At 37.0% G+C, this 15421-nt stretch overlaps 1 protein-coding gene across 2 annotated transcripts in view; it reads right to left on the bottom strand.

Moving 5' to 3' along the window:
* Positions 1-970: 970 nt before the first annotated feature.
* Positions 971-15421, bottom strand: part of ggnbp2 (gametogenetin binding protein 2) — a 48977-nt gene continuing 34526 nt past the window's right edge. The window contains exons 5-13 of one of the 2 annotated variants that reach the window (XM_072243677.1): positions 12978-13091; positions 12062-12265; positions 9986-10160; positions 8360-8551; positions 6343-6493; positions 3812-3937; positions 3318-3466; positions 2772-3014; positions 971-1639 (exon numbers count right to left, since the gene is read on the bottom strand). In XM_072243677.1, coding sequence (XP_072099778.1) covers positions 1442-1639; positions 2772-3014; positions 3318-3466; positions 3812-3937; positions 6343-6493; positions 8360-8551; positions 9986-10160; positions 12062-12265; positions 12978-13091 — 1552 coding nt within the window. In that variant the 3' untranslated portion in view covers positions 971-1441. Of the gene's footprint in view, positions 1640-2771; positions 3015-3317; positions 3467-3811; positions 3938-6342; positions 6494-8359; positions 8552-9985; positions 10161-12055; positions 12266-12977; positions 13092-15421 lie in introns of both variants that reach the window. The other variant, XM_072243676.1, reaches the window with a different exon arrangement.

The following is a 15421-nucleotide window of genomic DNA, read 5'->3' on the forward strand; positions in this document are numbered from 1 at the left end:
AATACTGCAGGAGGTATGGTGATTTTCATGTACTTTCCCAGTTGTCCAGTAACCTACATATTTGATCTTTTAATTTAGCACATTTGCATTTTCTTATCTGCAATGACTGTTAACATGCATTCGGTTTGTTCTTCTCCCTCAGGCATCCTCTGGATCTCACCCCATGCCTTTTTAAATATCATCTAGCAACCAAGTTTCATTACACTCAACATTGATATATTTAATTCATTTCTTCAATACTACCAAATTGAAATACTTGTTCAAATAAGAACCCAACCTCAGTCAATCGTTCACACATAACTAAGTTTAGTTGACCCTTTCACTGTAGTAAGTTTCTCTAATTTAGCCATTGTGTTGATTTCCCTACACAGAACATCTAATTTGTATATGGTTGTATCACTAGATTGCAACAAAATTCCCGTATCACAGATGGTATTCAGTTGAATATGATCTAATCACTTCACACAGATGGTACTCAGCAATAAAGGCATGTTTTTGTGTAAAATTACATCTGAAGCACACAGCTTACAATTTTGTAATGCATAAATCTAATTTTATGTAAAAGGACAAATTTGGAAATATCTATAGTTGAAAAGGTGAAGAATGAAAATTCCTATTGAGTATTAAAAATCAATACAAGAGTACAAGAAATCCCCTCAACTAAACTGCTGAAATAGATCCATGCTAATTTATAGCTGGAGATGAAACAAGTTAAATTAACTAGCTGAGCCACAGACAAATTAAAATGGCACCGTATAAAAGCAATTTTTCTATTGTAAAAGCTAATCAATTATGTACTATTTTGTATCAAACTACGAAATTGCTTCAACTACAAAGCAATAGATGCAAAATATGAATTTACTATGTATTTTAAATACTTGCTTTTTAGGAAGATTTATTTTTGGTAAAAAAAAACTTGTATATTTAACCAAATTCAAATAACCACTAAAAACATGACATGGATATGCACGTTAATAAATATTCTTTATTTGTAAATTCTGCACATTGCGCTTGTACATATTACATCCAAACATCATCTTAAATGGATGTCTATTGTAAAACCTTAAATCAGAAGTTTCATTTTTCTCTGTACACATTTATTGGTAGAACATCTCTCATCACTAGACATTTGTATAATTCTCACAGTAAAGTGAAACATTGAGTGGGAGAGAGGAGAGGCATCAAAAGTATAAGTAAGCTTTTGCAGACATCTGACCGAATACTGCACAAGCTCTGAGAAAGCAGATGAGCAAAAATATGCTCCCCACCACCAGCCTGGGAGAGAGTGTAGAAAGAAAAATAAACCACACCACCAACTATTCAAGGTAAAATTATGTAACAGAAACAAAAATCTAAATTTCTTAAGATTGAGAGAGAAGGCGCAGTGGTCATTGAGAGTGTGTTTATGTAGAAAAGGGTGGCTTTTGGTTCAACTTCCTTGCTAGTTTGCACCAGCTGTTGTCAGCCAACCATTGCAGATACTGTAGTCATTAGAGCGACAGTACTTGTTAAATCTCTCTTTTAAGTGCTGACGGTATTGTTCTCGATTGATATAGAAAGACTGGTTATTTGTCATGAATGCCTGTATTTCATCTTGGGTAATGAAAATATCTTCTTCTGAAGTACATTCAGATTCTTCCTGGAAAAAAAATAAACCAGCAAATTACAACTGGGATTAACACTGCAAGGAATTGAGCATTTCAACAGAACACAGCTACATAAGGAACAATTTATAGTTAGTGGAGTCATTCAGCAATTTACAATAACTGGACTATAAAATAATAGATTATGTATTTGAGATTAAAAAGCTGCCCTGATGAAAAAAATTACAGATAATAAACTGTGGGATTATATTTCTGAATGTTTGAAGTGACAAGAGAGGTTTCCAAACTTCAACATGAAGAGCCCATTTGCAGAAGCCCTCTATCCAAACTGCAGGATTAGTTGCAGAGCAATTCAACTCCTGGTGCACCATGACCATTTGAGTACTTGGTGCAGTCTGTTCTGCAACATTTCAGCAAGATACTTCACACTACACTATAAAGATCTGCAAATTTCAGCAAGAGAAAGGAGTAACATAACAGAAACATAACCGCCATATTCCCAGCCAGTCACAATCTGACAGACAAATGCAGCCATCTCGAGTCAGTAAGAGATAAAAAAAATTTCCAACACACAAAAACACCAGGAGCACAAGAGCTTAGGTGGCCTGCAGGGACCAGTGCCGCTTGTACCATTCAGAAACTTCCTCTGCAAATACAATTTAAAAGTAATGGAAACTGAATCAAAACAAACCTGGTTTTATTGACAGCTGGCCAATAGCTCCTCTCTTCCTAGGCTCCAATTCTAGTTTCAGATTTATAATCCCAGCCCAACATTACTTTGACAAACTGCCCTGTGGCATGTCTCAATGACCTGTGTTCTGAAGAGTTAACCACCTTTTGATGCAAAGTTCTGAAGAACCTGCCGGATTATTTACTAGAAATAAATTTGCCATATGTAAAATAACTTAAATGTTAGGGTTATACACTCACTTATGGAAAAGTTCTATTATTCAACAGCAGTAATGCAATTTTACAAAAAAAGACTTTAATTGTGTAGATAATCCCATTTTTATGCAGTATTGAATGACTGACAAAATTTGCTGTAAAAGTCAAACTTCACAAAAGCTTAGAAGACAAACTGAATTGCTTTTACCATTTAAATTATACTTCAACACAAATAAATCATTGTACTACATGTAAATAACGTGAATTAAGTTTCATACTCACAAGTAATTCCTTTAAGGTTTTTGTTCCTCTTCCCCAGTCTGGCAGACAGGGCGTTGGAATTTGTGAAGACTGTGAAAAATGATTTTCTGACAGAATTTGTGTTACCCATACTGGCTGCTGACCACCTTTCTCTAATGAGTTGCAACTCTCTTTGGTTTTCTCATGATGGAACTCATTATGAAAAGCATTACCCAAGTTCTCTTGTGTGCTTAGATCTATGGTACACTCGCCAGAATTTTCACTCTATGAAGAATAAATAGAATAAAATTAATGCTTAAATTTCTTTTTGTCTTTAAAATGTTACCTTCTTGCCCAAAATATAAAATTTGAGGCCAATTTAAGAAAGGCAAATTCAATGCATAGTAGTTGGATTCCAGTTACCAAAGAAAATGTCAGCCTCAAATCAGAGGCTAGGATGACAAAACTATGGAACAAAAATGTAGCAGTGGTCTTTTTATATAAAGAGAAAGAATTTGGAATACTTAAGGTACATATTTTCTTTCGACACCCCCGATGGAAATGCCTAAAAAATCCAAAATCACTTACATCACATTTTGCACTTTTGCCTTTCTTCTTCTTTTTCTTGTTTTTGCCTTTTGTGTTCTCTTCAGCAACATTAGCCCAGCACTCCACACAACTGTCCACACCATCTTCCTCCTTATCCTCCACACAATGATGTACACACGTGTCATCTCCTGACAAAAACGGAAACATGTTAGCGTATATCCTTGGTTTTCCAATGTTAAATAAAGGCTGGTAATATGCAGAACAGAGAATATAACATTTTACCCATCTCAGAAAAGGCTCAAAGTATGGACATTTAATAATGTTCAGGTTTATAGTATTTGTCACAATTTCAGGAATACCATCAATTGATTAACATGTGCCACAAAGCAGTTTCCACTTGCAAACTCTGAAATTTAACATTGGGTTTAAACCATGCAGTTTAATTTCTAAATTAACATGCCCATGAACTTCATTTAAACAATACTGAAGGTAGTTTAAGAACAAACTCTCGAACAATTTTTTGGTGTACTCACCTGTTTCATCATGATTGCAGATACCTTCAGTGCAAGCTACATCTGATCCTTCTCGAGAACCAGTCTCACTACCCTCCATGCTTGATGAGTAACCACAATCACTGCCATTACAATGTGGAGACAAACCTGAATTGACAAAGCACATCAACAAGAAACTTAAATATACCCTTTAATATGTAATTTTTAAATATATTCCAGTGTTTCATTTTGGCAGGCATAGTTTAGTATAACTACTTATAACTATATCCAGAACTGATGGTAATTCTAAGCACAATCCCTTCAGTTAATTAGTTATACCACTTTGCACAAATCAATACACCAGTGTTAAATTTGATAGCTTTGGCTCAAGAGACATACTGGAATGATGGAACAAACTCCATGTGCCAAATGGCCCGATTCTGCTCCCATGTTTTATGATCCTTTGGTTTAATGTTAGAAGAAGCCAACGGAAGATATCAGAAGATTCTGCTTGCCAGTATCAATATCCACCAAGATACTATAGCAGTAGAAAATAAGGAAAAATCATGGTCATCATTCTTCCCAAATACAACCACTAAAATAGGTAACCAAGGTGCAGATAACCCAATTTTATTCAGTTATCTAGAACAGTCGAAAGAATAGTAATTGCCGTGCTCTAGGATATTGCCTCAGGTTGGGATACTAAGTGTTACCAATACATTTCAAATCCTATAAACATAAGTGAGTCATAGAAAAGTACAACGCAGAAACACACCCTTCATTCAGTCCATGCTGAAACATTTAAAATGCCTACTCCCATCGATCTACACAGGGACCAGAGCTCTCCGCACCCCTACCATGAGAAACTGAATATCCAAAAGTACAGGCCACCCTGTCATAGAGCAATTGCGGTCTAAGGAAACAGCCCCTCTCTAATTTCTACAACGCAAACCAGTTTCCCATTGAACTCCATGTTACAGGCAGAGGTGCATTCCTATAGGATGTTTTTCTGTCATGTTAAGGCAGTGGTCCCCAGTGAGGAAACAATATGATTTGGCGATATGAAACAATATGAGTCAGCTGCACCTTTCCTCATTCCCTGTCACGCACTGTTGAACTTGAACAAGTTAAAGTTAACTTGTTAAAGTTAACAAGTTAACTCATTTTCCACCCCCCCCCCCAACCACCACCGTTGGCCGGTCTGCAAGAATATTGTGAATATTAAACCGGTCCGTGGTGCAAAAAAGGTTGGGGACCCCTGTGTTAAAGCATTTTATCAGTGATGACAAAGTGGTCTGCAGCATTATTAACAGCTGAGCCCAATATTAGACTAGGGCAGGGGTTCCCAACCAGGGGTCCACAGACACCTCGTTAATGGTAGGGGTCCATGGAATAAAAATAATTGGAAACCCCTGGACTAGGAGGACATACAAGGCACATGCAAATGAAACAACAGATTTTTATAAATTTTTATCGAGTCACTCAATACTGTGGGGCAATAAGATTTGGATATGACAGTGCAGATTGATTAGGTGGATAGTCATGGCTGAGTCCCTCCTTTGCCATGTCCTCTCCAGTGAGCCAACATCTCAGGGATACAGTGCTTGTCCTCAATCTGTAATGCATTTTCCTCATGTGCCACAGATCAGAAAAGAGTCTATGAAGTAGGGATATCAAGAATTTGAAGAAGGTTGAAGACTGGGGTTCATAGGAGAAAGATGTAGGAGGTTGGGGGAGGGGGGTGGAAAATGAGTTAATTGTGATAACTAGTGGAAGTACAAGCAAAGGGATTACTTTAAGAAACCGGCCAGGCTATTGCAGCTCCCCACAATGAGGTATCAGAGAAAATGCCTCACAGAAAAGGAGCAAAACAGCACCGTGCTCCAAGAAGCCGTTCACGTATTCAGACAGTGGGGCAAAGGACGGATTTGGATGCAACTGTCCCTATAAACATGGTGATGTCAATTTAAATCTTATTGTCCCACAGTACTGAGCTACTAAAAATAAAAATTATTTTTCTCCCTATATGGGACTGCATGATAGCGTAGCAGTTAGCACAAGCTTTAAAGCGTCACATTAGGAGTTCAATCCCCGCTGTCTGTAAGGAGCTTGTATGTTCTCCGTGACGTGATTTCCGCTGGGTGCTCCAGCTTCCACACACGTCCCAACTGATGCACGTGTTAGAATTAGTAAGTTGTGGGCATGCTATGTTGGCACTGGAAGCATAGTGACACTTACGGGCTGCCCCCAACACATCCTTGGACTGTGTTGGTCGCTGACGCAAATGACGCATTTCACTTCATTTTTTGATTTTGATGTACTTGTGACAAATAAAGCTAACCTTTAGTCTTTAATACAAGTTCCAACATTGAATTTTATTCCATATCTCAAAGCTTTGGATAGTGATTTGCAAATTCCATAAGGGTGAATTTCTGTAACTCGAATAGCCTTAACATGGAGGACACCTGTGTATACCCAGAAACTGAATATCAAATCTCCCACTATAGACAGATTTTATACTATGAAGCTTTTTCTCAGAACTACAGATATTAACAGCAATCAAGTTTCTATACCTTTCTTTGTCTTAGGTGATCCAAGTAGATTTTCGCTGCCGGGGCATGTGCATGAGGTACTTTCATTTGTAACAATTACTTCAACTCTACCATTGGGATCTTCCATGCTGCCACACTCTTTACAGCTACTCTCTATGGATTCAGACGCCGCCTGGAAAAACGTTATATATAGAATCCAGTTAAAAAGAAATTTGCACTAGTACATTTTTCGTCACTCCATCAAGAATAATGTCTCAACGGATTGGAGAGCAGACAAACCATACAGACATACCATGTAATCAAAGTCTACAAGTTGAACATCTGCTGTACAGTATATGGCATCCTTACAGATTACTGATAACTGGAGAGGAAATAAGATTAAGCAACATGGAATTTAGGAAGGAACGTTACCCTCGATAAACACTTGTTTAAAACTGGTGACAGCTGGCAATTGAGCCAATACATTGGATGTGGTGCACAAGAATTTTCAAATAAATATTCAACGTTGTACCACACAAGATAGAATTTAAAAGTATGAATTAAGGGTAGCACACAAATTTAAAGAACAATTGAAAGAGTTAAAGACAATTTCAGCAGCTGGATGTGGATAACACAGCCTCAATGTTTTGTTCTCAGAAGATGTTACAATGTATACTATAATTACAATATGTTAAGTGATCCCCAAATATGTAGCCAAATCTGGAGGAGACAAATGAATTTGATTAAAGTAATGGAGATGGGCTGATAGAATTCAAGGTGAATTCAAGTTCAAAATTTGCTTCATGACAAGTGGGTCAACCAAAAAATATGGGTTTCATGAATTCACAGAAAATAAACTAACAATATACAACAGCAAATGACCAAGACTAAACTGGGGTATTTTTTTTGAGGCAATATAGGATATATCACTAATTTACTAGGACAATAGTTTGCTTGAAGAAGTACAAGGACATGAGTGCTTGGAGACACAGGGGACTGCAGAGACTAGAATCTGGAGTAACAAACAATTTGCTGGAGGGACTCTTGAGTTAAGTAGCATCCAATACAGTCTGACCCATTGAGTTCCTCCTGCAGATTGTGTGCTTGATGGTTGACACAAACTCAGCTTCCATGCTGTATAAGTGAGAACTAGAATATCTTTTGATGTCTTATTTACAGAATGATCCAACCTATGCTAACAGATTTAAAATAACTCAGCAAGATAACAGAAAAAGACAGTTTCCAATAGTTTCACAAATCAAAGATTAAGGGATGTTATAAATATGGAGAAATGTTCAAGCTACAAATCTGTGGTATATTCTAGTAATTTTAAGGTTTGAAACAGGAAGCAAAAATCCAATTCTGATCAGTTGACAGCTGAAAGAATTTTTAGTGACATAATTACACACAATCAAATTAGGATCACCACTTGCCTGGAGTATAACTGTGGAGCATCTGAGCAAAAAGGCTTGTTTATTTTGAATTTGTTCAAATAATTTCTGTACATTACAATCCAATCACTTTAGTCCTTTGAGATTATAGTGAACAGACAACCCCCAATAAACCCAAGTACAAGAGACCTTAACAATTATTTTCTGGAGCATGAACAACAGGGACATTCTACTTTTGTTAGCAATTTCTGAATTATATCCCCGTCTCAGTCCTCGGATAATTGCTGAAACTTTATTGGCCCTTAATTCACTCCAGTTGGAAGAGGGAACATTTTGTTGATTCCACATACAAAGTTTATAATTCAAATTTCATCACTGCTTCTTGGAAAAGGGGGATAAAATGCATAATTAAAGATTACTTTGGGCAAGAAACAAAACACGATGGTCACAAGGGAAAAATTCTCGGAGACTTGGAAATATGTTCTGCATCGGTGAACTAATTTGATTTCTGAAATAAGCACCAAAGTTAATGGCTTCAAACATAAATCTCCAGAACATATGCTTTTGTCAATGGGCAAGTTAAAATTACTATGGGTTGCTACTGCAGAAGATTATGCACAAAAGCACTTGCATTAATTTTAAAAATATAAAATTAATATGCTACCAACCTCATCTTGCACTTTTGTTTCTCCTGAACTTTGAAGTGGAGTAGATATTTCACAAGCACATTTGTTTTTACGCCTGTTCTTCCTCTTTTGACGTTTCTTTTCTTGTTTAAGCTCTCTAACTCTTTCCTCTTCGGAGAGTTCCTCACATAGTTGCTCCAGGCGACTGATACCTTGCACTTTTTCAATTGCCATCTGCAAAGTAAATTTTAAATAAGCATTAAGCTCAATTTGAAACCTGATTTTTCCACTTAGCTGTGCTTTACTTCAAGTGTTTTATAAAATTCTGAACTTTAATGTGGAAGAATTTTAATAAAAGAATTGACAGAACTGGGACAAACTATCACCACCATTCCAGACCTTAAATCTATGTTTTGTTATTGCTCTTCCAGGTATAACCAGCCAAATTACAGAAGGCAGGCAGATTACAGTTATTCTGCTCAAAATGCACGAGTAGAAATAGATCAACTTCAATTACAATCAACTAGTCAAAGTGCACAACTGACTTCGGATTGCAGAAAAATGGTAGCAAAGAATGACCAGTGATCATGATACCCGAAATTATAAACCATGAAATGTTTTAGAAGTCACTTTTGAAAAGTAGATCTCCAAAAAAGAACAGACATCACCATTAAAGACAAGAATATGTATGGATAACAAGATTAACTTAATGCTAATTTACTATTTATTAAATGCACCCAAAAAATCAATGCTTTCAGAAAAGTTCCTGTATTTTCCCTACCTCGACCAATATAACATTAGTCATTAACATAAGAGCAGGACAAGAGGAAAAACCAAGCATTTGTGCCACTCAATGTCAACCAAGATGATATGTTTTATTTCTTCTCCTATAAAAGGTGATGCCTAGTGATGAAGTTTTAAGGGTATTGGGGACATAAGAAATGATTCTTGGACTTTTGCAACTAACAGGTTAAAATTGCGCACAAAAGTCTGTTTATTCTGCTTTGAGTAATCCCACCGAGACAGGTTTCAGACTAACGACCTTGCAGGTGTCTCCTGACTATGTTATGCTCTGGTGGTTGGGGTCTGCTTATCGGTCACACACATCCTGACTTATGGTTTCACATGTATCGAGCTAATTACCCTCACTGTCTAGTAAAAGGGAGGATGTTCTCACAAAGACAGAAGTGAACATTTGTCTTTAATTAAGTCAGGGTCAAGCAAAGGGAATAACTGATAAGGATTGGACAGTACATCCATCTGTAATTAAAACTTTGACTTAGTGGACTCTCTTATCTAAGTAATTAAGTTTCGCTCTAACTGACTTGGCAGGAATATCCATCGTACTGAATGTTCTTTGTTTCGCCGGTTCTATAAATTGTCATGTTTCTCTCGGCTCCAAGCTTCTCGCTGGCTGAGCTCGAAAAATAAACTGGTGAAAAGAATAAAGTAAAGAATTGTGTGGTGTGGTTATTGGTCTGGTGAATTTAAGTTTACGCTAGTACTCATCTGATTTCCTCAATGCTATCAGCAATTTCATTTCATCTTAAGCCATTAGTATTTCAAAGAAAATGGAAAGTGACAAGCTGAATTCGGAAGAAAACATTATTCTTAATTGTAAAACATTCAGGACTCTTAAATAGCACGAGAGCAATTTAAATTTTGTACCTCAAAACTTTTTCGCAGTGCATCAATACCAAGGTAGAACAGCATATGCCAAGTCTGTTCTTCAGCTCTCAACTTCTGCCAGATTCTGTGCAACCGTTCATATAGGTGAATACCAAGACAAGTAAGAACCTCTTCTTGTGCAATGTCTATAGTTTTTGCATGCCTCTCCCTCCGTCTAAAAGCACAAGTATTAAACTATTTAAAACAGTCATTCCAAACTAGTGTGAACAGTATTTTAAAAAAGGACAGTAAAAGCACAATAATTTATCAGAAACTTTGTTTGAACACAGATCTATATTGCACACTAATCTATACATCCTGAAATACTGTATTCCCAAACGATGTGGAAGCCATTTGATTCATTGTGTCCACACCTGCTTTCAGAGCAATCCATCATTTATTTTCCCTGTAACCTACCCCACTTGCACAGCCATAAACCTAGTAGTAGCCAATATACTTAGTAACTTTCTGGGACATGGGAGGAAATGGTGTGGTCACAAGAATGGTGAAACTCCACAAAAATAGCGAAGTTCAGAAGTTCTGGACTGCTGGAGCAGTTTGCTGTACAGGAACTTCAATATAATAATCATGCAAACATATCAAAAGCAAATGATTAGATTCATTTGAGGATTCACATGAAATGAGTTGTGATTCAGTGAGCAAAGATATGGTGGAAAACTAATTCAAAGGCTTAGATTTGCACCAGACCCAGATTTGGGATCATCTAACAGGACCCTTCTGTTTTCCAGCCAATTCTCAATTTTCTTCTTGTATGTCGATACTCTATGAATCTTTTCAGGTTGTATTTTCAAGTTCGACTAAAGGCAAGAATTTACATACGGGTAAAATTATTAAGGAAATGAAGCAGATTTTAAATCCAAGCCATTAAACATTACTGAAAATAAAGAACAAATCTTCTGCAAAGGCAGCACTCTTCCTTAGGCATCCCTGCACAAATGCTGGCTTCCACCGCTCTTATCTTTCTTCCTAAGCACTTTCTGCTGTGTTGTCATCAGCTACACCAGTGGGCTTGTCACAGAGCCCACAAGGACACTGATGGTGCAGGGGTTTTTGGCCAGATTCATCCTGTAGGAAATAAAGCAGCCCCCATTTAAATTAATAGGAAAAATAGGCTGCTGCTGCTGTTTTATTTTGCCCTTTTCATTTACTTAAATTAAACCAGTGCAGATGTCCATTTTAAATGCAGAATGTGAAACTCCAAAGAGTTGATGAATATCTGTGTATATCAAAGCTATTTAATTGTCTACAGAGCTTTGACAGCTCACAACTCTAATAATTCTTTGAATCAAGTGGGCTGCCTATCCAAAAACATACACTTAGCCATGCTAAATTGTTGCTAGTCAAACTTTCAGCAGAAGACCAGACCAGAATTAAACAGCACAGCTCAAGCAGCCAGCAATTTTAGGGCTACAGAAGATCTGCCTTATTGTTTTAGTTGCTTTCATATAGCTGATGCTGTTGACTATTCTACAACAATAAAATGATATTTCTTTAAAAGCCCCTTCTAACTTTAATCAACTGAATATCACAAAATCCAGACAGAACTTCCAAAAAAAATTGAACAGCTGCTAATTATGCTCATATTGGGGTCCATTTTCTTTAGCTACTCACTTTGTTGTTCCTGGTAAAAAAAAATTGAGTTGTTAACCGATCAAAGCTTTAGCAACATTAAGGTATACACAAATGTCCCAATCAGCCATCAGACCTGGAATGTGATAACAATCTAGTCTACCAAGCAAAATATGCTTTTGCAGGGTAGTGTAATTGCCAAAAGCCAGCCTACTTCCCTTGGATTATTGGAAGAGACAACCTGCTCCCATGCCTTAAGTGCAGATGTGACAATTCAGGAGAGCAACCAAAATTCAGTTTCAGGTTAAGATGTAATTGCATTGAAGTTGCAAACACAGTAGAGCTTTAGTTAATCATTGCCACAGCCTCAAGAATAATCATAGAATTCAGCACAATTTCACACTTGCATCATGCCTACAGAAAAGAGATTTTAAAAAGCAACCAAAAGCGCTAGATAGCCCACTCTAGCAAATTACATACTCATACCCTCCTGCGAACTCTGGCTCAGCACGGCCCAAAAGATGTGCAATGAAGTCAGTCTCACAGCATACGTGGATATGTCGCTCATGGGGACAGCAACGAAGTCCCTCATACAAAGCTGCACAGTAGCCTTTTTCTTTGCTACAATCCAATTCCCCAATCAGAATGTTGTAGGCTCGCAGCACTTTATTTTTGCAATCTGTGCAAAACCTACAATGAAAGAAAAAATAGACGAACAATTATAAATTCAAGTTGCTTATTTCAAAGTGAAGTAAATGCTGAGACCTTGTATCATTAGCATCAAATTTATTTCAATAATTATAATAAATATTGTGCGCAGTTTTGGTCCCCTAATCTGAGGAAAGACATTCTTGCCATAGAGGGAGTACAAAGAAGGTTCATCAGATTGATTCTTGGGATGGCAGGACTTTCATATGATGAAAGACTGGATCGACTAGGCTTATACTCTCTGGAATTTAGAAGATTGAGGGGGGGGGATCTTATTGAAATGTATAAAATTCTAAAGGGATTGGACATGCTAGATGCAGGAAGATTATTCCCGATGTTGGGGAAGTCCAGAACGAGGGGTCACAGCTTGAGGATAAGGGGAAGCCTTTTAGGACCGAGATGAGGAAAAACTTCTTCACACATAGAGTGGTAAATCTGTGGAATTCTCTGCCACAGGAAACAGTTGAGGCCAGTTCACTGGCTATATTTAAGAGAGTTAGATATGGCCCTTGTGGCTAAAGGGATCAGGGGGTATGGAGAGAAGGCAGGTACAGGGTTCTGAGTTGGATGATCAGCTATGATCATACAGAATGGTGGTGCAGGCTCGAAGGGCCGAATGGCCTACTCCTGCACCTATTTTCTATGTTTCTATGTTTATGCACCAACATTACAGCATCCATGACTTACTACAAACCTGTGTTTTCGTAGATAAGTCTCTAACGTTTCCAAAAGACAACTGGAATCTATTAATACTACTTCATCCCTACATTCCTGCGACATCAGCTCCCACACATCCATCCAGCAGCCTCTGTTAACAAAAACAAAAGGATAATGTGATTTTTCACAAACAGTATTCTAATTTGCACAAAGCACTTGGACCAGTTAAAATACACACCAATAATATAATGAAGTAGCGATTCAAGCTTTCTATTTGGATTAATGTTTTCTCAGACTCTGTATAATGTCAATACCACCAAATCCCCACATGCACAAGTGCCACATGTTTTTATTTATACAATACACCATTAAACAAGAGAAAATTGAAACATTTTAATATACAATATGATACAAAGAGCTGGACAATTAAGAGCACTAGTAATTGCTCATTTGGCAGCTTGTTTTCTCTGATGTTTCACCACATGGCATAAGATTTAAATACAAAGCTAAAATTATAGAAACTTGCCAATTTTTATTAAACAATATATTGACCATTGGTTGCTTAGCTCTGCCAGTATGTCATTAATTACATTAGGAAGACTAAAAAAAATAGTACAAGTTCCAAGGAAGGATTAGTCAGTCTTTAAAAAAATTCAGGGAAAAAAATGGTTAGCAGAAAGAATGAGAAGGTCGGGTAGTGTTTATCGTGATTTTTCACATCTTTAGGATGTTCCATAGTTCAGAGCCAATTACATAGAGGAGTATTCCTTTGCAATACAAGGCCCTATTAACAGCAAAGATAAATTACCAGATAATGTGCTTCAGAGGATCAAAAAAAAAACTCTGAAAACATTCAGCATCAATGGAGAACCTGGTTCTTATGAGTTGCAAATAGAATGTTTCATTAACTTTCTTCCCCAACAAAGATGTTATAGCTGCCATGAATATTTACAACATCAAACAATATTTTATTTCATTGTTTTACTGATATTGGTCAAGTTTGGATTGGTACTTCCATGTGGTTGGAGCTAAATGCATGATCTTCTGATGCAGATGGGCGCGCCACTGATCCAAGACTGACAAGAAGAAAATATTAAAATATCATAAATATACATTAAAAGATCAAGGATGCAGGTTTTCAGAAATTTTACAACAGTTTTAAACATACTGGACATTAAGTGGATAAAAAATAAAAATACATCATAAAAGGTTACACCAACAATTTATAGCAGGAGCATGCCAACTTAATGGTGAAGTGAGAAGACAAGGTCTCCAAGCAAGTATTCTAGAGCTTTCTGCTAGCTAAAATCACTTAGATAATTTTCGGCATATATTTGGATTTAGGTGGCAGATACTCCTTACAAATTTACACTGCGTGAAGACACTGGGATTAATTAAAAGTTCGACCATTTCATTTGACTGTTACAATGGTAGTTGTGAGATCAGAATACAGACATTATATAAGATTTCCTTAAAGTGTCACATTAAAGAGGCAGAGATCAGGAGCAAGACCATATAAGAATATTTCTTCTACAACAATCTTGTATAGAAATACATCAAAATAACTGATAATCTTCACCAGAGATCAACTTTGAACACTACAATACAAAGTAGCTACTCTGGGTTGTATAATTTTGTATAAATAAAATTTTCTAATATTGGGTTTGGTTGTTCTCACATCTTGACAAATTATTTGCAAACTTTTCGTCACCATAAGAGGAGGACATCAGTGCATTGTTAATTGTGGTGTGTCTTCTGATTGTTTGACCTTTATATACTTAATCAGCTGACTGGTTGCTATTTCAGAAACTCAAATGTGATGTGGGAAGTAAATCTCATCGCCAATTGGCTGCGTGGCGGACTTCCTGCATGGTGGTCTAGAATTTTGCTTGTATTGGCTCATAAATAGGATTGGGACCTACATGTTTGTTCAGAATTATTCACAGAAAACCATGCTTCTAAGATTCTCCTGCATGTCGTGTTTGCTTGCGTCATGACTTTCACCGATTCCCAGTCAAATCTGTGCCCCTCTCGCTACACAACAAATCAGCAATGAGATTGCCTCCCCACAACTCAATTGAGTTTCTGATATGATTGCCAATCAGCTGATTGAGTGGAATATGAAAGTCAAGCATTCAGAGGACAGACCACAATTAACAGCAGTGCGCTGATGGCATCTCTTGGTATGGTGACAAAGCATTTGCAAATAAATTGCCAAGATCAGAACAATTCAACCGAACCATCAACCTCCTGAGCTACACATTTTCTGAATTATTTCAATTTGTAATGTTCCTTTTTCAGCAAAAAGTAGATAATCCCACACAAACAGTCACAGATTGAAAGTTATATAGCAAAGAAACTAGGCTTTGGGCCCAAAATGATCCCACCAACCAAGTTGCCCATCAATGTTAATCCCATTTACCTGCATTTTGTCCTTATCCACCCAAAGATTTTCCATCCATGCATCTGGGTAAGTGTCTT

The sequence above is a fragment of the Mobula birostris genome, chromosome 25 (genome assembly GCF_030028105.1).
Source record: "Mobula birostris isolate sMobBir1 chromosome 25, sMobBir1.hap1, whole genome shotgun sequence".
Lineage (NCBI taxonomy): Eukaryota > Metazoa > Chordata > Chondrichthyes > Myliobatiformes > Myliobatidae > Mobula > Mobula birostris.